General features: G+C 30.3%; 3 protein-coding genes across 8 annotated transcripts; 2 read left to right on the top strand and 1 right to left on the bottom strand.

Annotated features, from left to right (window-relative positions):
• Positions 1-4177: 4177 nt before the first annotated feature.
• Positions 4178-8840, top strand: LOC103494457 (probable transcription factor At5g61620). Of its 2 annotated transcripts, none has more exons than XM_008455632.3 (5): positions 4178-4790; positions 5412-5623; positions 5741-5830; positions 6491-6607; positions 8195-8746. In XM_008455632.3, exons 1-5 carry the CDS (start codon positions 4448-4450, stop codon positions 8486-8488), a joined length of 1056 nt encoding a protein of 351 aa, XP_008453854.1. In that variant the 5' UTR covers positions 4178-4447; the 3' UTR covers positions 8489-8746. The 2 variants fall into 2 exon arrangements, with proteins under 2 accessions (XP_008453854.1, XP_050943234.1); XM_051087277.1 differs by having other exon boundaries at positions 4187-4790; positions 5765-5830; positions 8195-8840.
• A 2335-nt stretch (positions 8841-11175) lies between these two features.
• On the bottom strand, positions 11176-14462 carry LOC103494456 (ras-related protein RABD2a-like). Its single transcript, XM_008455631.3, has 8 exons — positions 14248-14462; positions 13099-13171; positions 12369-12416; positions 12229-12276; positions 12066-12137; positions 11831-11983; positions 11622-11725; positions 11176-11521 (listed from the first exon to the last, which is right to left on the bottom strand). Exons 1-8 carry the CDS (start codon positions 14259-14261, stop codon positions 11428-11430), a joined length of 606 nt encoding a protein of 201 aa, XP_008453853.1. The 5' UTR covers positions 14262-14462; the 3' UTR covers positions 11176-11427.
• Positions 14463-15832: 1370 nt separating this feature from the next.
• On the top strand, positions 15833-22119 carry LOC103494455 (NADPH-dependent diflavin oxidoreductase 1). Of its 5 annotated transcripts, XM_008455630.3 has the most exons (13): positions 15833-16036; positions 16140-16286; positions 17060-17137; positions 17241-17345; positions 17518-17609; positions 17878-18056; positions 18339-18436; positions 19420-19494; positions 19595-19705; positions 20227-20355; positions 20661-20780; positions 20959-21175; positions 21256-22119. In XM_008455630.3, exons 2-13 carry the CDS (start codon positions 16149-16151, stop codon positions 21783-21785), a joined length of 1872 nt encoding a protein of 623 aa, XP_008453852.1. In that variant the 5' UTR covers positions 15833-16036; positions 16140-16148; the 3' UTR covers positions 21786-22119. The 5 variants fall into 5 exon arrangements, with proteins under 5 accessions (XP_008453852.1, XP_050943232.1, XP_050943233.1 ...); XM_051087275.1 differs by lacking the exons at positions 15833-16036; positions 16140-16286; positions 17060-17137 and having other exon boundaries at positions 17288-17345; positions 17820-18056; XM_051087276.1 differs by lacking the exons at positions 15833-16036; positions 16140-16286; positions 17060-17137; positions 17241-17345 and adding an exon at positions 17820-17877 and having other exon boundaries at positions 17957-18056.

Here is a 22119-nt window from a genome sequence, read left to right as displayed (position 1 = left end):
AAAGGTTCGTTTTTTGTTATTTATTTATTTTTTTTTTTTTTACCAAATGTGGAGCATTTTGATTTTTTATTAATGTTAAAAAGAAGTCCAATTTCTCACTCTTGGGTGCATTAGACATTAAAGTGGTATTTTAAACATTGATTTCTTTTTAAAAAAAAAAATGAAATTGTAATTGAACTTTTAATTAAATAAAAAACATTTGTTCTCTCGTAAAACAATTAAACTTCACGAGTTTTTAATATTTATAAGATCAGTTAGACATTTTAGGGCATTAAAATTGTTAGATATTTTACAGAGAGTAATAAAATTTGAAAGCTCATGGACTTATTAATCACATTTGAAAAGTTTATGGTACAAATTTACTGTTTAATTTAAACTTCTTACAGATGTGTCGAAGAGATCATTGTTCATTTGATATATGTGTGTGTACATTATGACCAAAATTTACATTGTTTAAATCTTCTAAATATAATTTTGAATGCATTGATATATGATATTTGTATCCAATCAAACTGTCAACGAATCAACTATGATCGACTTAATATTGTTCAAATCGACCTCAATCGTAAAGGAGTACTAGTCGATAGGTTGGTTCAGTTCGATTTTTGTCGATCTATTTGGTTTAGCTTTACCCTTTTTGAATTATTCTTTTATTTGAATTTCTCCCAAACTAATGCTGACTAGACCCTTCCTATTATATCTAGTCGACCAACTTCAATTTTTGTCGATGACTCAAATTTTCACTCTAGTGATGTGTTTTTCATTCAAAAACAATGGCAAATTAATGAGATCTTAATGCTTAATTCTATTACAATATGGAATTTATATCGAACTATAAACAATTAGAATAGACAACTAATCCAAACCAAATACATTTAATTTCATTGCAATATTATTTTTGTCAAATTACAAACAATTAGAATAAACAACTAAACTACCAATGCAAATTGGTGTCCATATTTGAAAACGACCCGAGATGAATGATGTATATATATATATATAAACAAAATAAATAAGAATTCAAACAACAAACTCGATCGTTGCTAAATAAATATTTTACATCACTTAGAACAAGCTCGTTTGGCAGATGCAAATGTATATACAAAGGGAGAATTATTGTAAATTGTAAACTTGTTAAAAAATATACATAACATATAACAATATTTCACAATCTATCAATGATAGACGCTAATAGACTTCTATCAGTGTCTATCAACGTTACTGACATATAATAATAGAAGTTTATGAGCGGTAAATTTAAAATTTTACTATATTTTATAAATAGTTTGATTTAGTTTGTTATACGATGCTCCAACAACCATTGGTAAAAAAAAAACGAAATAGCTCTCAAATTTGAATGATGAGTTTATATATTTTGTAAACAATATTGACGTGAGTGAGTCATATTGTATTTTAAAAACTAATGTCTCTATCTTTAATATACTCTTTGTATTTTAAAATTATATGTAACTGTTAGTACAATGTTTGTTTTTTAATTTGAGAATTTATAGATGGCGAAAGAATTCGCTTTTCGCGATGGATAACATACATTCTAACCAGTTGAGTTAATTAAAATCTCATTAATCGTAAAATTTGTAAAATACACGATAGTAAAAAAGTGAACTCGACTTTTTAAATATTGTTCATGTGTCATGTCATTTTCATAACCGTTCTTCTTATATGGTAACACATTCAATTTGTTTCCTAAAACTCGCCTTTATCGAATAACAAGAGTAAAAGTTTCGTGATATCCATAGTTGTCAAGTTCGAAAACCAGATTTAAAACGTAAGTTTGGCAATGTTAGCTGTAAAGACATTTCGCTAATTCAGTAAATACCAAATACGTGTTTATGAGCATTAACTTTACAACCATAATTTTGTCCATAGGCAAGATTGTTTTCCACTACGACTTAGATTACATACATGCAAACGTCATAAGGGTAGATTTTTACATCTTTTAGAAATATTTTTTGAATATCTAGTACTAGTTTTAATCCACACATTTTAGTATATGATTTTGAACTTGACCTAGCTAGGACATGCTCATGAAATGAAAGTCTTTAATTTTTTTTCTTTATAAACTTGTATTAATACAACAAATTATTTATTTGTAAAAATAAAATAATCACTTTTGCTAAAAAAAAAAAGGTTTGGTTTGAATATAGATGGAAAAAACAGTATGTTTTTGTTATTTTACATAAATACACACACCAACATGAAATGGCAAAAAAAAAAAAAAAAAAAAAAATCCAACTTGATGACAATTAATTTCTGTTTAATCAAAATTAGTTTTATTTAGTTTAATGTTAATTTATTTCTTAATTAGCGAAGACAACATTCTCTTAAGCAAAACTACAATGATGATTAGAGATATTTTAGTTCCCTCTTCTATATTTGATTTTTTTTCTTAAATATGAGATTAATTAATAACTATTATTTTTGTAAAAAAGTAGTTTTTTTTAACAAAAATAAAGAATACGTCTTTCTAAGAAAAGTTTCACAACCAAAAAAATAATAATAAATTTAAAATTTTATGTTTTTATAAATTGAAATAGTTAAAATATTTAATTATGCAATATTATAATTTTCTAAAAATAAATTATTTTTATAATTTGCGTTATTATTTTGATTTCTTGTATCAAACATGAATGAACAATTGACTTCTTAGAAAACCATATAGTTTATATTTATATTTATTTTTGTTTTTTTAAAAAAAAGAAGATCCAATGGAAAACTACAACTCTTATTATCATACTCTCCAAAGGAAAGTAATTAATTATACATATATTGACGAATGTGAAAATTAAACTTTTAAATAGAAATTTCATAATAAAGGAATTTCTAAAGAACACTTAAAAAAATAAATTAATAATTTTATTTTGTTTATGAATCTAAATAATTATTTCTAATAAAATTACTTAAATATTTACAAAATACAGCATATTTTCAAATTTTATAAACGATAAACATCGATAAACTAATTGATCATCGAATGTTAAAATGTCAAATGGATATATAGTAAATTTGTGAATTTCCATCTCACTTGAATTAGAAAAAGGAAAAAAAACAGAAACTAAAAGTGGATAAAACTCATGTACTAAACAAGATTTTATTTGAAAATGAGGTGTTTTTGAGGATAGGATTATCAATATCCAAATAGAGGATAGAGATACGATTAAAATTTAAATTAAAAAACAGATAAAATTTTGGAAAAAATTAATGGATTCACAGATATTTGACGTAAATATCACCTTTCAAATATGGAAAGTTGAACTTTGACCATTTTTATTTTCCGTTTTACTCTTCAAAAAAAAAAATCACTTTTCCATTGGTTATTTTCCAAGAAAATTCAATAAGAAAAAAAAAAAAACTCAATTAAATATCAAAATAAACAAAACAAGAGAAAATTGCAAAACCATCCCTATGATTAATACTAATGACAACTACGTCTCAAACGGTCAAATATCAAACCTTCAAATTTGTAGTCAGGTTAAAATTGATTCTTTGAATTTAAAAGATGTTTAGTTGTGATTTTAAAATTATTAAAAATCATTGTGAAACAAAGAAAATTGATTCAATTCTAAAAAAATTGCAATTTTCATATTATATCAAACTCGATTTTTAACTATTTTAAAAACACTCCGTACATATCTTTATGATAATCATGGAAACTGGATTTCGAGAGGATAAAAATTAAACAGATCATTTTTAAAATTATAAAAGTTTGATAAATTATTTAATATTTATACTAATAAAATCACTAAAAACAAAATTTATTAAGTAAGAAATATTTTGTCAATTTTCTATATTTTTACAAATTTTTAAATTAAATTGTGAGGATATAAGTTTAAGGAATTAGTTTTGAGGTAGAATGGCAAAAACCATAATCTGAGGGTAATTCTTGCAAACTTAATTTCCTTTCCCAATTCACATGAACGTTCAAAATAAGGCAGGAACAAGTACCCAAAAAACTCCAGAAACGTGTAGGATTCTGATTGGTTAAGAAGGACGAAAAGTCACCGACGTTAGAAGAATATATTTTAGGAAGGGGTAAAACGGTAATTAAATGTAGGGAAAATTGGAGGAAATGGTAATATCACCACGTGGTAATGTAGTAAATGGAAACCGAGAGCCTATTTATACGCAAAGACAAACAAAATTCATTTCACAAACAAAAAAGAAAATAATTAGAAGAGAGAGAGGAAAAAAAAGAAATAGAAAAAAAAAAAAGATTATAGATAGAGAGAAGAGAAAGAGAGAGAGAGTTGCGGTTTGGTTAATCAATCGATGAACAAATTGCTTCCGATTCAAATTCTCTTTCTCTTTCTCTGACATTTTTGATCGAGAAAGGTAAAAGGAAGAAGAAGAAAAAAAAAATTAATTCCAGTTTTTTTTAGGGTTTTAATTTTTGTTTTGTTTTGTTTGTTTGGTTTCTCGGGAAAAAAAAATGGTGAGGGAATCGCCGAGAAAATGTTCGCATTGCGGATTAAACGGACATAATTCGCGAACATGTGGTAATTTTTCGAAAGGGAATAATAATTATTATTATTGTGTGAAGTTATTTGGAGTTAATTTAATGGAAAATAGAGATGAATCTATGAGGAAGAGTTTGAGTATGGGGAATTTGAATCTTCACTCATCATGCAATAATGTTCTTGATCTTAATAACAATACCACCGCCGTCAATAATGTTACCGGTGATAATGCCGCCTCCGCCGATGACTCTGGGTATCTCTCCGATGGCCTTATTCATAATAAGAGACGCAAAGCCGCTCATGAGAGGAAGAAAGGTTCGTAATAAACCCAATTTTCCTTTTTATTATTTTTTTTTTTTTCCCGTAGAGATTAATTAATCATTAATTATCGATAATTGTGGTTTACCAATTTATTGTTAGAGAAATTATCTTATTTTCAATGAACTGTATATTTGTTTTTTCTCTTTTTTTAATTCGAGGATTGTCAATGAAAATATGACGTTTGAAATGATAATCAATGATTAACTTATTGTGTTGCATTGGTAACTTTGTTTTAAGAGAATCATGCACAACTTAATTGTTAAAGTACTAATAATCACTTTTCAAAATAGGTTTATATCTTTAATCCAAATATGAACCGTTTGGATTAAGAATTGAGTTTTGTGCAACATGCATGACGACTCAATTGAAAAAACAATTATATATATTTCTTCCAATGTACTCTGTGAATTAATAGAGATATCTTAATTACTAAGTCAAATTCATACATTTATTTTCAAAATCAAATTTAAACATGCTTTCTTTGAAACCTTCAAAATTAAAATCGTTCACAAGTTTATGCACCTAAATCATTAAAAAACGTAACCAATAATTTTGATGATATATACATACGCATGTTTGCATATGTTAAATGATATAAATATTTCATTTATGCAGGAAAGCCATGGAGTGAGGAAGAACATAGAACATTTCTGATAGGTTTGAAGAAGTTAGGGAAAGGGGATTGGAGAGGAATTTCAAAGAATTATGTGACAACAAGAACACCAACTCAAGTAGCAAGTCATGCCCAAAAGTACTTCTTGAGGAAGATGAATGCAAATGATAAGAAGAAACGGAGAGCCAGTCTTTTTGACATACCTGAAATCAAAGTAACAATTTTAATTTATTCCTTTTTTTTTTTTTTCATTTATAGCATAATACTTCTCTTAATCAAACTGATTTTTAATTTAAATTTTCTTTTTATTATTAATGTTTTTTAAACACAGAATAATTATTCTCGAGATTGCCAGGCTTCTAGTGAACTTCCATCTCAAATTTTGCTGTCCAAGAACAATAGTTTGGACAACCAACCCCAGGTAAAATTTTTTTCTAGTAATTTAATTTTTAAGGCATGTTTAGTACTATTTTATTTTTCTGGTTTCATATTTGTTTAGTCCAACTAATTATGTGTTTGGGTTTATTCTTAGATTTTATGCAATCTATAAGTTTTAGAAAATAATATATATACAAATACGCTTTTAGTGTAATTTTCAATTTTGAATTTGAAATTTTAAAATTAAGAATTATATTTAAAATTAAAAACCTTAACCATTAGAGTATTTTAGGGATATATAAACTCAATTCTTTTTTATTGAATTAAAATACTTATTTTATATGATATTACAAAATAGTAACTAGAAAAATCAATCATTTTATATTCGACCTAATACTTGGTAAATAAGTACTATAGAAAAATACTTAAAACAATGATTTGATTACTAATTTTGCAACCAAACACATATCCATGATTATATGAAATAGATAGATACAGACATGTAGAAATTTAAATTTTAAAAAATTGTAAATATAACAAAAACATGTTAAGTTTATTTTTACAATTTTTTTTTTCAAAGATGTTAGCTACACTATATTATTATCTCTAAATAAAACATAATTTTCAAAAACCAAATCGTCTTTTAAACTTTAACTTTTACTTTCGTAAATATGAATAAGAGTGTGTTGGTTGTTTGTTGTAGGTGAATAATTTACAAACACAACTTGTAAATCGATTCCCTCATCTCTGTTTGGATACTCCTCATTTCATTCCTCCGCAAACTAATGGATCATCTTCACCATCGTCGATTCCTTTCGTGGTAACAACTACATCTCTTTAATTTTAAACCTCTCATTTCAATTTTTAATTTTTGTGACTTCTTTAGATCTTTTCACTTCTTTTATTTGTTCGATAATTACTTCGTTTCTCTTGTTTATCAATTCCATCATTCATAAATAATTGTTTGATTTCTTAAAATAAAAATATAAGTGATAAAACAATAAAATTAGATGGTTTGAATTTTTCGTACTTGCATATAACAATAATAAAAACATAATAATATGGTTTAAGCTTTAGTTCTTAAAATTTTTATTTGATAATTATTTGGTTTTTAGTTTTAGAATTTTGAAAATAAAATTTATATAAATACTAGTTCCTCCCGCTATCATGTTTCTATATTTTTTAATGGGATAGTTGCAAATGTAGCAATTATATTCAAAATAATTAAGTATATAGCAACATTTTAAAAAAATTGTAAATATAGCAAAATTTGTCAAAATCTATCAATGATAGGAGTCTATCACCAATAGACCATGTAGCAAATGTTGGTCTATCACTAATAAACCATAGAAGTCTATCAACGATAGAAGTCTATCACCGATAGATTTTGCTATATTTGCAATTTTTTTAAAATGTTGCTAGATAGTTAATAATTATTCTAACGATTGTTATCAATTCTAATTACCTTTTTTAATCTATGTTTTAAAACTGATTTAGAATTTCGTAGTGTTTTTTGAACATATATGAAAACTCATTAAATTGAACAATTAATTAGATTAAAACAAGAATAAAATTTAAAATCAAATAAAATCATTAATCAAACAGGACATAGATAACTTAATTTTTATGTCTCTCGTCCTTGGGTATTGGTGAAATAAACATTTTCTTTAGATCAAAGGAAAAGTGAACCATGCATGAACACATGCATAATGTAAATCGTAAAGCATTTCAATAAATTAATACGATGGTAGGATGATGATCCAAATTTAAAATACGGATGTCAATATATATTTCTAAAAAGTTATACCTTTTTCGACCTTTTGGCTGCAAAGTTACGATTTTTTTTAATAAATATTTCACGATTTTTAAAATAAGTTGACATGTTTATTGCTTATTTTTAATGTTTTACGGTATTTTATACGACACAACATAGAAATGTATGCCTCTTCATCATGTCAAGATTGAATCCTATATGCCTATATAACATGTAAATGAAGTTCTATACCATGGTTGAGATTGAATCATCAACTAACCTTTGATAAAAATCATTATTTATTGAGCTACGTTTCCAATACCTGATTTGTAAATTAAGAAAAAAAGTGCAAATATTGTACTACTCACGACGAAGAGCACATTATAGGGCTAAAAATCATATTTACACGAATATTTTGAAAGATATAGTAAAGTTAGTAAATATAGCTCCCTGTTCGTTGATAAACTCCTCTTAGATACATAATTTATCGCCCATAAATTTCAAAAATTCAATCTAAATTTTGTTACGTCTACAAACATTTTGCATTGTGCTATATTTTGCTAATTATACTTCAAAACGTAATTGTTATAGTTGCAACTACCCGTTTTTATGATATTAATTAACATAATGTATTGATTTTTACCTCGAGTATAGGTGGGAGTTTCCCCCAAGAACAATATTCCATTGGTGAACACTGGAAGATCATCAAGAGGAAGTCCAAATGCAGCAATGGTTGCACATCCATCTGGGATTCCTCCTTCCCCAAGATCTTCACCAACAAGAACTTTATTGATGCAGCAGCCAGCTGCTTCTGCCCTAGCCATGGCTGCTGCAGCCTCTAGTGCTTTTGATCAATCAGATGCCCTTGAGCTCAAAATTGGCCTTCCTCAATCTCCACAGCCCAAAAATTTGTCTTCTCAAACTTCTGGTGCCATTAGGGTTATATGAGAAAAAAGGAAAAAAGAAGAGTTGTGGTATGGTCGATCGTATTTGTTTTCTAAGAAGGTTAATTAATTTAGAAGAAGTTTTAAATTTGCCCTTTTCTCATATCCCTTTTACCTCTATGTAATAGGGTAATAAAATTTTCTTCATGTATAACCATCTTTCAATAGACCAATATACAATGGATAATCTGTTTGGTAATCATTTTTCGACATTCGTAAGTTTCTAAACTAATTTACAATATTTAGGTGTTAAGAAGATTCGTTAGAAATTAGTTTCTAAGTAGATGATTACTATGATAATTAAAAATAATCTTTTTGGTGAGAGGTTTTTTTATATAAAGTTTTGGGTTTGAGCATTTTTTCTCTGTGTTACGAGTCTTACAACATTTATCTATATATATATATATATATATAACTTGATTTGATGCGAGAGGTAAATTGATAATTTGAAGGTTAAAATTGTACATTTGGTTTTAGTCTTAATAGTTTTAAATGTAAGAATTTAGTCTCATGTTTTGATGAAACCTCAAAAAACAGATCATATTGTTTAATAAAATCTCATAAATAGTTTGCCCCACATAGACCACTTACCGTGGTTTGACAAAACTATAGGGGCTATGACTAGATTCTACCCAAAAATCATGGATATTAAATTATAACTTTCTCCGAACTATAGATACCAAAGTTACAATTTAACCTAATTTTAATTTTTACTTGGATTTTTATAGAAATATTTACTTGATCACACACTTATTTGCAGTGACCTTTTTTTCAATGGAAAAAAACTTGGGTGCAACCGAGAGTTAAAAACTTCTATGAAATGAATCCTTTTGAAAACAAATTATTAAATTTTTGTTTCCATACATAGCGAAAGAGAAAGCATGGACTTTAAGTGCAAGCTAGACCTATCTTTTTTATTTTATTTTTAGTATATTGAATTGGAATTTTGGAGCTACATATTGGATAAACCTCATGTTGTTAACAATTTTTTTTTTTTAATATAAGGTAAAAAGGTTGGCTTGGTGAATTCAATTAAAAAAAATTAGAAAAAATATGTGATTAAACCCTTGGACAGATATTGAGATAGACTTGCTAAAAATTGGAATGTTATCAAATATAATAAAATGAATAATAATATTTATAACTATGACAAAATATCATAGTGATAAATATCGATAGACTATTGTCATCTAGATGCGTATATAAGTGTCTATCATCAATAGACTTAATATTTTGTGATATTTGAAAATATTTTCAACAACTTTATCGTTTAAAACTATTTATGTTAGAACTTATGTCATCAAACTCGTACTTTATAGTTTAAAATCACATTCTATTAAGTAAGGATGTTATTAAGAAATTATTAATGAAATTGAATACTATAATTTTGAATATAATAAACTAAAGTTTCGAGATTATTTCAAGTAAATTTGAATTTTATGAAAAGTCAAACTTTGACCGGTTATATATTCGAATGCGTTTTGAATTTTGAAAAATGAATGCAGATTCGAGATGTCGAAATTAGTCAAGATGGAAAAAATGGTTAAAAATAAAAATGTTGACTTTTGACTTGGACTTGAATGGTTAAATGACCATTTAACTCTTTGATTAAAGTTAGTGGATTATGTGGAGTTAGTGGACTATGTGGAGGTTCATGGTGATGACTTAAGAACTAAAGAAATGTTAGGTGTTGGCTTTGGTGGGTTTAGACATTTAATAGTTGCATGCAATTAATATATTTAAAGGTTACTTTTTCAAAAGAAAAAAAATTCTTTTGGCAACTTTTAGTTTATTATTTCTAAAAATTAAAAAGAAACTCACAAAAATTGTTTTCTCTCAACTCTAAGTCCAACCTCTAAATTTCATCTCTCTCAAATCCTGCACTCATCAAGTTCCACAACCCGCTTCTAGTGGAAAGAATAGTGGATTAACACTAGAATTGTGTTTAGGTGGAGATTGACGTGGTACGAGAGCTTCAAAGATCATTAAACATAATTACAATAGTAATGCATGTTAATTTTCTGCTGCTCATGTCTACTGTTTCCATCATTTCCTACCAGATTTACGTTTTTTCCATGTAAATTTAATTTAAATCACATTTTGATCTTAAAGCCTTAACATATATTTCTACACCCAATCAAATCTTCTATTAACACATCTATTTGTCATGGATTCACTTTGCAGAGCATGTTGATATTAAAAACTTGATTTCTCATTTAAAGGAAAGATTTAAAAAAACGTCTTAGAAGGAACTACAATGCAAAGTTTCTCTATGGAGAACTCAATTGAAGTACATATAATTTGACAGTACGTGGCGTGCCCTTAAGGTGGAGAGCATTTTAGGATTTATCGTAGTTATGTTCTCCATCCTCTAAGCCTTCTTCACTCCAAACACACAAACACCCTCTAACTCACGGATCACAAATGGCTAAGTCTCAGTCAGTGTTTCCCAACCCCCTCGATCAAGCACATTCATTTAGACCTCTATTAAAATACTAAACCATACAAGTTTTCGGTTTACGACAACCATGCTCTATTTAACAGGAAGTCTATGCCTTCAAAGCCATTGAACTATAAAATGACCCATGAACACCAAAAAAGGAGACAAATACGAGCATTCTTACGCTCTACTATTCGCCGTCTAAAGATCAGAAACACAATGGATTCAGTCATTTCGAATACAAATATTAATGAGGCAAATAACCTGAGAGATGACTTTGAACTATACTTTTTGAAAGTTCGCTACACATAAACTCAAAACAAGTATTGGAAAAGAAAAAGAAAAAAGGAACACTACTGCTTCAGTAATACAGAAAGGTGTAGAGTAATAGTTCAAGGTCTACTTGAAATGAATGGGATATCAGATATACTTTATAGAGAAAGAGATTCAAATGCAACTTTGATATTTGCGCATAATGCATACAGAATATAAGAAAGAACCAACTAAGAGGAGCAGCATCCACCCTTCTGGTTAACGGGTTGTCCCTGTAGCTGCACCGTCGGTGGCCTCGCATTGTTTGCAGGCTGACTTGCCATCCTGTAAACCCAGGCAAGAAAATTGGTAATTAGGGAAATATCAGTCATCGACATCATAAGCATTTTTGCATACTAGCACACACAGATGGGGGAAGATATACCTATTTTTAATGTCAGCAGTCATGGCCATAAATGCCTGCTCTACATTGGTAGCATCTTTTGCACTTGTCTCCATAAATGGGATCCCGACCTCATCAGCAAAAGCCTACGGAAAACGTCAAAAGAAATTTCGCTCAGCTTCTCATACCTCCGAGGCTTTCAGCACCAATTCTGTCAACAAATGAACAATAGCAGACTATATAACTTTTACCTTTGCTGATTCGTAGGACACTGCTCTATTTGGGAGGTCACACTTATTGCCAACTAGAAGCTTGTTTACGTTTTCACTTGCATAACGGTCAATTTCGTTTAACCATTGCTTGACATTTTCAAAACTTTCCTGGTCTGTGACATCATAAACAATCTTGAACCAACAAGAGAAACAAACTCAGAGTTTTGTGACTAGAGAAAATTTGCTATACTGAGTTAGAGTACATAAAGCTTACAATTATGCCATGTGCCCCACGGTAGTAGCTACTAGTGATGGTCCTAAAACGCTCCTGTCCTGCAGTATCCCACTGAATACTCCAATAATCAGGTAAGAGAACTTACAGATTTGTTAACTTTATCAATAAGAAAGCATATTCATAGAGTAAGAGAGTTTCTCACGATTTGAAGTTTAATGGTCTTTCCATCCTGTTCCACAGTGCGTATTTTCTAGAACATCAAAATCTTTGAGTGATCAGTGCACATGTACATCAGAAAAAATAGAACCGGGTTGAAGTTCTAGGATCATTAAAAAAGCTTACAAAATCAACTCCAATGGTACTAATGTAACTATCCAGGTATGAGTCATCCTGTATATAAGATACAAAAGCAACTAATTAGTTCAGTTTATTATTGATGAAATTTCAAGAAAAAACAACTTTCACAATTTTTGGCAAAATGGAAGAATAAGACAGCAATTTCTTCAGTATCACTACAGTGAATGAGAAATAAATATTAGATACTGAAAAATATTGATTACATGCGATGCCGCTGATACTACAAATGTGTCAAATTGTCAACAGTGATTCCTAACTCTCCATCCTCCATTTGAAAAGAGCTTTTGAAACATTCCAATTCAGACATACATTTCATTTGCTTCGGATTGCTTTGAAGCAACAGGTTTTAAATTGATAGATAACAAGCCAAACATCACGTGTCTACATTCAATAATTCTCAATGTAAGAATCTAGAGGTAGTGGAAAGTAGAATTTAGAGGAGATTAAGTGCCTTATAATGAATGGAAAAAGTGGTAAAATAAGTTGAAATATTTACGGCTTCACGTTGTCACTTCCCTGCTCCAATTCCATCGAATTTAGAGAAAGAAAACAATGAAGGTTATTATTATTATATCTTTTTTAATGAAAAGCAATGAAGGTTATTTGCACATAGACAACTTTATTGATCACCCTTGAGATCAATGAAAGTGAAAGAAAGCATATAAGCTAAGAATTGTAAATGTAGAACTGAAAATGGAACAGTTATGAAACTTACAGCAAATCTCAACAGAAGACATGATTTCCCAACTCCAGAGTCTCCAATAAGCAAGAGTTTGAACAAATAGTCACTACCAGAGAAAACCAGATCGAAAGATTATTAAATAAAAGAAGAAAGAAAAAATCATGAACGTTAAGGCCCATTTGATAACCATCTGTTTTTTTTTTTAAAAAAAAAAATTAACTCATAAACAGTATGTCTGGTTTCTTTGTTTTGTTATTAATTTTATAAACAATTTCAAAACCCGAGTTTTAAAAACTAAATATAGTAATTTTCAAACCAAATGCTCATCAAAGGAGGCCTAAAAAGTCAATTACTTCACACGAAGGGATGTTAGATCAACAACAACAATCAAAAAATACTCATAAACATCCACAGGCTGCAAAGTAAATTTATCCGGGTAACTATTTTGCACGTACTTAGACAGCCAATAAAATTAAAGAAATCAATATACATACACACATAGTTGCAGAATTGAAGGCGATTATTTAAACAAAACATTATACTGCCCTAATTTTATAAATCATCGACTTGAAGAACTAAATGTCAAAGCAAGCAGTGGTCCAAACTCGACGAATAACATTCATAATTAAAATTCTTGAAGGCACTTAGTTGTAAAAAACAATAATAGGTCTGACAAAGTTAATCATATCATCGAGAAACCATAACTTTTCTAAAAATCCTTTTATTATTTCAAAATACAATGCCCAATGCCCTCGAATCCGAGAGAACAAAAATCCATATCAATAGACAAAACAAAGGGAGAGAAAAAAAAAAAAAAGGAAAATAATGCCCAATCCATGTAGGGGGAAAATTTTTCATAGATCATCTCAATTCCAACAAATTTAGCGAAACAAACTGGTTGAAAAACCAACAAACCATTAATTAATTTAAGAAAAAACCAAAAGGACCGCGAAATCGCCCCTTCTTCCTTGGCTGTGAATCGAAGGCTTTGAATTAGAATTGCCAATCAATCCAAAACCAATCAGATTCATCAACCTCAACAACAATTAAAAATATATACAAGAGAATCACAGATCCAAACAAATGAAAAATAAAAATTGAAACCAAAAAGAAGAAGAAGAAGAAGAAGATTATCAGGAACGGGCATTGCTTGAAAACGATTCGATCGATAAAGCGACTTACTACTCGGGATTCATGATTGTTGGCGAAATGTTGATCTAGAATGGGGTTGGGGGGAGCTCAACCGGAGTTGAACCGGTCAAGAGAATTCAGACCGGCGGACGATCCACAGGGCGAGAACGAGAGAGATGAAGGAGGAAGAGAGTAAAGAAGTGAAATATAGGGAGAAGGAAGATGGAAATAAAAGATTGCAAAACTGACGGAAGAACGAGGGAAATTTTATAAAATCACGTTTTTCACCACTGAATTTATTGAAATTGCATATTTGTTCTCGAATTTCGAATATATTCCATAATAAATTACTAAACGCATTCCCCATTATGACGATGATAATAATAACAACAAAAACATCATCATTTATACATTATTATCTTTGGTATCCAAATCTATATTTACTCTAAATATTTTTAACACTTCTGTTCTTAACGATCATTTTTTATTTCAGTTTTTATATGTCTAATTGATAGATTATAATTTTCATATTTTTGATAAACCTTAAATCTAATTCCTAAAAATAAATTTTTTTATTGAAATTGATATAATATCAACAATAATAATGAAAAAAAAACCTAAAAGTTGCGTTTAATCTGTGATCTAAAAATTATTTTAAAAAATAAATAATTTAGTAAAAAACAGAATACAAATTCTTATTTTTCCTTTCAATTTAAAAATTTGAAAATTGAATTTAAAATTCAAAATTTGTGTTTGAATTTGAATTTAAAAATACAATAATGTATCCATGTTCTTAATTTCTAAAAACAAATAAAACAAGTTTTCGAAAATGTGTTATTTTTTGTGTAGTTTTTTTTAAATTGTTTTTAAAAACTAGTATACCAAATATGTTTTAATATTTTTTTGTAATTTTTGTTTTTGAAAATGTAAAAATAAATAAACTAAACACAGTCCGTGTATTATATTTTCAAAATTCTACTATTTGAAAAAAGACTATAATATTTTTTACTTGAGAGAAAAAGGTCAATAAGAAATAAATATAGAAGACTAAATTTAAGATTTAAAAAAAATTTAATATTGAAATATGACTAATAAAAAATATATATACAGTAAAATAGAATAAATTTTAAAGTAAGATAATTTAACCATATTTTGACGTCAGTTTTATTTATTTGTTTATTTTTGCTAATTGAAGATGAGTCGGCAAACATGACTTTATAACAAAAGGTAAGTGAAGAGGTTTGAAGTTTGAATAAAGCCAATTTAATGTTTTTACTTCTACGTTTTAATTCCTTTCTCATATGTAAATTATATTGTAGTTTTAATTCAAAATGGACTCATTGGTTTATTTCTAAGAATGTGATTTTTAGGAATTATTATTTGATAAAATATATTTTGAAGATTTTGAAGATTTAGAATTTAAGAAAAGCCCTAATCTATCTATTAATTTTTTTGGAAATTTTAAATATAAGAAATTATTTATAAAATATAACAATTTCTTTTTATGTTTTATAATTTTGATATAAATAATTTTCAATAATTTTGTTATTTACAATAATTTTTTTAATATTTTTTTAATATTTCTCTTATATTTATTTGTTTATTTATTTTATTTATAAAAAATAACGTTGATTTTTCTCGCATCTAAGAAGCAATCACCGCCCTGACCATACCACCGGCTTCTTTCTCCTCCCTCACTCCCTGCGCCAGCCATCTCGGCCGTTTGCCGCACTACGTCATCGGACAACTCTGTCATTGCCGGTTGCCTGCACGCCTCCGCAGGATCTTTCTCTATTTCTCCGTGGTCACCATCACGGTGAAGACTAGAATTCTTTACAAGGTCAGAAGATTAAAAGACTATGTGGTCTCAAACCTACAAGAAGCTAGAATTGATTGGTTGTGTTTTTTTTTTCTAAAAAAAAACTGTTTGAATTTGTTTTCAGGTTAAAGACATGAAAGACCAACCTGAGTTATTGATACTGTATGCAACTCAAACTGGCAATGCACAAGATGCAGCGGAGAGGCTAGGCCGAGAAGCTGAGCATCGAGGTTGTGTTGTGAGGCTTCTTTCAATGGATGAATACGATGCTGTAAGTTTTCATTTTTATGTTATCCCATTTGTTTTGTCTCTAACAAGATATCGGAATCATGAAATCATAGCCAATTACATGTGCATTTGTTGTTCAAGTGTGGTAAGAAAGTATAATCTCCTCAAATCTTTATTTGTTCACAAAAATTGAAATCATTTTCGTTTAATTTTGTGTACCATTTTATACAACTTTCTTTGTTATATTTTTCTCACATAGGCACAGTCACAAAATATAAAACATTCAAATCAGAAATTTGACGGAGAATTGCTATAAACAAGTTGAATAGGATTTTCAGAATAATTATTGCTACAATTGAGTACTCAAAGTCTATTATTCTCAATATAATGAGTTCGAAATGAAAATTAAATGAACTTTGGGAATATTTTTTTTTTCTTCTGAAAATGCACTTAATTAGCCTCAGGAAGCCCAAGAGAGCCAAAGTCCCCCATCTTCAGGACAGCCACTTATAACACTTATCGGGAGTGAATGTTAAGGGATTGATAGTCGAATTAGTTTCAACTTGTAGGGATACTTAGTTTTCTTCTGGATACCGCATCTACTCTTTTCCTTCTTGTTCTGGTTTAATTCCTTTAAGAACATTAATCCCTCTTTCACTATACTAGGAATTGTCTAGTGTTTGATATAAGCTTATGCATCTAATTGATTTTATACCTTTGTTCAAGGCAATACTTTGCCTGGTCTGGTAATTTTCTTTTTACCATCTTGGTGTGTAAAAGTAATCTGCACTCATTTATTTGTATTTAACATATCAGAGTCATTTACCTCATGAAGATGGTATAATTTTCGTCGTCTCTACCACTGGCCAGGGTGAAACACCAGATTCCATGAGGGTTAGTGAGTTTTTATTTTTTGGGTACAGAAGACATTCTTTCTATTATTTTGTGATACCTTTTATTTTCTGTCCTGTTTTGTTCTTTTTTTTTCCTGTATCAGGTCTTTTGGAAGTTCCTTCTACAAAGAAGTTTAGATCAGTACTGGCTCAAAGGAGTACCTTATGCTGTATTTGGTCTAGGTGATTCCAGTTATCAAAAATATAATGTAATATTTCTTCTGCTTTGCTTTGGAAGTACTTTTCACATTTTTTCTGCACTAGGAAGTTTATTTCACATATGCATCTCAGACATGCTAGGCCTGGAGTCGATGACTAGAAGTTGATTGCATTATGAGTTTGAGGTATTACATGCTAAGGACCTGCTATTGTATGCTACAGTTTGTTGCAAAAAAGCTCGACAAAAGACTCTCTGATTTGGGAGCAACAGCTATTCTCGAAAGAGGCTTAGGTGATGATCAACACCATTCTGGGTAGGCTTCCTTTAATACTAATTTAGTTGAATGATTCTTACTCCTTAGAAAAGCTATTTCTGCTTCTTACTGTTTCATGATCGACCTTCCCCTTAAGAAAATCCAGTCACGATTCTCAAAGCAATTTTAAGTTCCATTTGAAATTGGTTTGATTTTTGGTGACATCATTTACAACTATAATTGCTTGAATGTCTTTTATGTCTTCCTAAGCTAGCGTTTTCCAAAGATAGGAGGTTAAGTGAACTGAAAGGTCAATGCTCTATGACAGGTATGAAGCTGCTCTAGATCCTTGGATGTTATCATTGTGGAGCTCCTTGAATGATATTAATCCAATGTTTTTTTTGAAGGGCACTGATTTTGTGTTTTCTAATGACACAATAATTGATCAACCAAGCGTTCAAGTTGCATATTACAATATGGGGAAGTTGGATTCACCATTAACCTCAGGTTCGCTTGTTTCTTGAATATTCTCAATTGAGGATGGAATGGAATTACAGTCGTTTTTTTATTAAAAGCTCAACTTTTTACCAAAAGAAATAAATGCAATGCAATGGAATGACAAAGGATGAAGGTGTTTTTTCTACTGGTCCTCTAAATGGAGATTTCAAATGTTTACCTTTAGTGGAATTGAATCCAAAGTAAAGAGATCAAAATGGTATTTTACCCTTTGTTTTGAGTCACACAATTTATTGACCAATTGACATTCCAGACATTCCTTGTGTCTCTCAGATTTGAAGTGCACGGAGATACAAATTGAGAGAGCTCGCTTGATGTCCCCTGGAAAATTTTCTCATGGCAAGAAAAAACCTGATTGCTTTCTTAAAATGGTATTAAACCTTTAATCGAGCATATTGTTTCACCTCAAATTCTGATATCACTCAATATACATTGATTTTGTTGTATATGGTTGTGATACAAGTGCGATTGGGTCCAATCATGGGACGGAAGCTTTGATAGACCCCTTTGGTTTACATTGTTATAGAAACCTCTCCCTCTGTTATGCGTTTCTTTATCTATAGCATTTTTCTTCTCTTAAGCATTGTTTTATTTCTGATTGTCTTGCTTGGTTGGGGAGCTCAATTTCTTTTTTGTTCAGCTTTCCTTCGTCAGCCGTCACTAACTGATAGGGAAATGATAGAGGTTGTCTCTCTCATGACTTTGATTGGCGAGTTTGACCTTAGGCTTTGGATGATGAATGCTCTTGTTTGGTGCTCAACTCGCTTGAAGAAAAGAATGCTAGATTGATTCTGATCATCAGGAGGGGTCTTTTTGCATGCATTGTCTTTGTTAGCAAGAAATGAGGCACGGGTGGAGCAAATGCCCCATTTGACAGAAGTAGTACTAGAGACCACATTGCTCAACAGATTAGATGCTGACATTCAAGTGGAAGTGTTGTGCTTTGAACCCCAGGGCTGGGTGCAAATGGTGAATGCAGCCTGGGGGGGCTTGGAAGACATAATAAGGGGGACCTCATTACAGACAAGCCCCCTGAGAACTAATTGACTAATAGACTCTTATTGATAAGCTCTGAACTAATTGAATAACAAGAATTAACAGCATGTGAAACTAAAATACAATATTACCCTAGATCACATTACTTCACAAAGGGCTTAGGGGTGAATTGTTGAACTGATTGACTCAGTATAACTTGACATTAAAAGAATATGACTTGTACTTTTTAAATACTGCTGTATGATTCACTTTTTGTTGCAAAGAATGTTATATCTCAGTTATGGGGAGTAGAAATTTTTATTTTTATCCTGAGAGTTGTGACCAATATTTCCAAATTCTCAATCTGTTTTTCATGTAGATAAAAAATCAGTGCCTGAGTAAAGTAGGCTCTGGAAAGGATGTGCGCCACTTTGAATTTGAATTTGTTTCTTCGGTAAGTTGGTAATTCCCACTTTTTTGTTACTCATTATTATTATCTTTTTTTTGCTGTTTTCATAATATGTTGCAATGACTGCATTTTGAACTAATTTTAGGTAATAGAATATGAAGTTGGTGATGTTCTTGAGGTTCTTCCTAGTCAGAGCTCAGCTGCAGTAAATGCTTTCATACAACGTTGCAATTTGGACCCTGAATCATTTATCACGGTAAGAGTTTGGTTTATCATTTCGTAAATTCTTGAATAATCTTATTTCAGATCTTAGTAAATACTTCTCAAGGCTTCTTTTGTCATTGTGTGTTATGCACATGTGCCTAATATATTAATTAGTTATATTTCATCACTCTCAATTGAGTATGAACGAAGTTCACATAATTTTTTAATCACCCTTTGTACACATCTCTTTCTCGCTCCATTTTTTAGTGATTACAATCATTAATTTCTTATACCCTAAGGAAATAGCATTATGTAATTTCTCACGGCACTAATTGCTCCTTTTGTAATTTCATACCATCAATGAAATTATGATTGAATGTTTCTCATAAAAAAAAAATGCTATTTTGTTGATCTATTCCAGAATTTTCTTCCTTAGTCTTAGTAAGTCTTGAAGGATTTATTTATTTGTTCTTTTATTCATATAACGAGTTCAACAATCTTTAAAGTTCATCTTCATATGAAGCTGTTGCTGTACTAAATCTTCTCCGTACCAATTAACATTTTTTATTTCAGGTTTCTCCTAGAAATAGGCGCAAACAGGATCCTATTCTAGCTGCCGAAATGGGACCTGTCAAATTGAAAACTTTCATTGAACTGACGATGGATATTTCGTCTGCTTCTCCTAGACGCTATTTTTTTGAGGCAAGTCCTTTGAGCCTTTTTTATTCTTTTTCCTTCTCTCATTTTGTTTTTATTGATGACTACTGTTTAGTATTGTTTAACGGAGAAGAGAGTTAAACAGAATGATATTTTTGTTACTCGCGCATTTTGCATGGATCAATACAATAGAGACAGGAGTTAACGGTAAAGAGACTAAATGTGGCTACCAATTTCAAGATTGAGACAGAAAATAATAGTGTCCAAGATTTGCATTCAAGTTAATTATGTTATTTGCACTTGTGTGTGTGTTTTCTCCTTTTAATTCCTGTTTAAACTTAATCTTTTAGGTTATGAGTTACTATGCAACAGCTCCACACGAAAAGGAAAGACTTCAATATTTTGCCTCACCTGAAGGAAGAGACGATTTATATCAGTATAACCAAAAGGAACGAAGAAGCGTCCTTGAGGTAATTTCAAATATTTAAATAAATGCATGCTGCAATCATTGTTATAACTTAAAAGCTTTGATAGGAAAATCAATTTGATAGTCATTTTGCTATTACAGTCCCAAAATATTTTCTGTAGCTTAAAATATACCAAATCGAGAGTTAGAAAGTGAAACTATCCCATTTTCTGACATGACAGGTATTAGAAGATTTCCCTTCTGTCAAAATGCCATTTGATTGGTTGGTGCAGTTGGTTCCTCCATTGAAAACAAGATCATTCTCCATATCCTCTTCCGCTTTAGCTCACCCAAATCAGGTGCACTTAACTGTAAATGTAGTATCTTGGATGACACCATATAAACGGAAACGATCGGGCCTCTGCTCAAGTTGGCTTGCTGGACTTGATCCTGAACAATGTACGTGGAATAGAACTTCTCATCCATTATTGTAGCGCTTATTTTGATTTACTTGATATATTTTGATGTGTTTGATACAGGCGTTCATGTCCCGGTGTGGTTCCACAAGGGTTCGCTTCCTGCTCCGGCCCCATCTCTTCCCTTGATTCTTGTTGGACCCGGAACAGGTTGTGCACCCTTTAGAGGATTTGTAGAGGAAAGGTCCATAGAGAATACCTCTATGGCAACTGCTCCAGTTTTGTTCTTCTTTGGTTGTCGAAATGAGGACAACGACTTCCTATACCGAGATTTCTGGTTATCACATTCGGAAAATCACGGAGTACTATCAGAGGAAAAGGGTGGGGGCTTTTACGTCGCATTTTCCAGAGATCAACCACGGAAGGTTTACGTCCAACACAAGATGCTAGAACAGAGTGAAAAGATATGGAACTTGCTTAGGGAGGGTGCTGCTGTATACGTTGCAGGGTCATCGACAAAAATGCCTGCAGATGTATGGTCAACGTTTGAGGAAATTATATCGAAAGAAACTCAGCTTCCACGGGAATCTGCTGTAAGATGGCTAAGGGCATTGGAGAAGGCAGGTAAATACCATGTCGAAGCATGGTCTTGACCTTACTTGTCTATTGGTTGATAGCTGATAATTCAACTTGGAAGAGAAGGAAAGAAACTTGACAAGAAAAGGGATAATCAGATACCCATTCTTCAATTTGGGTTAAACGCTTTAGACTCTTATGTTGTATATTTAGTGAAAAAAAGAAAGAAAGAAAGAAAGAAAACGAATAATCAGTGCCAGTTTTTAGGTTATTGGTTTATTATTTTCATTATAGACTATGCTTTTCATTGAAAGAAAAAGGAGATGTTTGTGAACAATTTTTAGGTTGATTCATCCCAATTCACATATATTGGATATTGTTATCACGAAAAAAAGCGATATTTGGAAGTTA

This window comes from Cucumis melo, chromosome 7 (assembly GCF_025177605.1).
Source record: "Cucumis melo cultivar AY chromosome 7, USDA_Cmelo_AY_1.0, whole genome shotgun sequence".
Classification (NCBI taxonomy): domain Eukaryota; kingdom Viridiplantae; phylum Streptophyta; class Magnoliopsida; order Cucurbitales; family Cucurbitaceae; genus Cucumis; species Cucumis melo.
Note: the sequence above shows the minus strand (reverse complement) of the source record. Positions and strands in the feature narration are given on the sequence as shown.

What these genes read in the sequence shown, in the direction of transcription:
- LOC103494457 (XM_008455632.3), top strand. Translation starts at nt 4,448, where the DNA reads ATGGTGAGGGAATCGCCGAGAAAATGTTCGCATTGCGGATTAAACGGA. An exon ending in TTGACATACCTGAAATCAAA is followed by an intron (nt 5,624 to 5,740) that starts GTAACAATTTTA and finishes TTTTAAACACAG; the next exon opens with AATAATTATTCTCGAGATTG. An exon ending in CATCGTCGATTCCTTTCGTG is followed by an intron (nt 6,608 to 8,194) that starts GTAACAACTACA and finishes CCTCGAGTATAG; the next exon opens with GTGGGAGTTTCCCCCAAGAA.
- LOC103494456 (XM_008455631.3), bottom strand. An exon ending in GTCTTCTGTTGAGATTTGCT is followed by an intron (nt 12,417 to 13,098) that starts GTAAGTTTCATA and finishes TCTTATATACAG; the next exon opens with GATGACTCATACCTGGATAG. An exon ending in TGTCCTACGAATCAGCAAAG is followed by an intron (nt 11,726 to 11,830) that starts GTAAAAGTTATA and finishes CGTTTTCCGTAG; the next exon opens with GCTTTTGCTGATGAGGTCGG.
- LOC103494455 (XM_008455630.3), top strand. Translation starts at nt 16,149, where the DNA reads ATGAAAGACCAACCTGAGTTATTGATACTGTATGCAACTCAAACTGGC. An exon ending in CCAGTTATCAAAAATATAAT is followed by an intron (nt 17,346 to 17,517) that starts GTAATATTTCTT and finishes TGTATGCTACAG; the next exon opens with TTTGTTGCAAAAAAGCTCGA. An exon ending in AATTTGAATTTGTTTCTTCG is followed by an intron (nt 19,495 to 19,594) that starts GTAAGTTGGTAA and finishes AACTAATTTTAG; the next exon opens with GTAATAGAATATGAAGTTGG.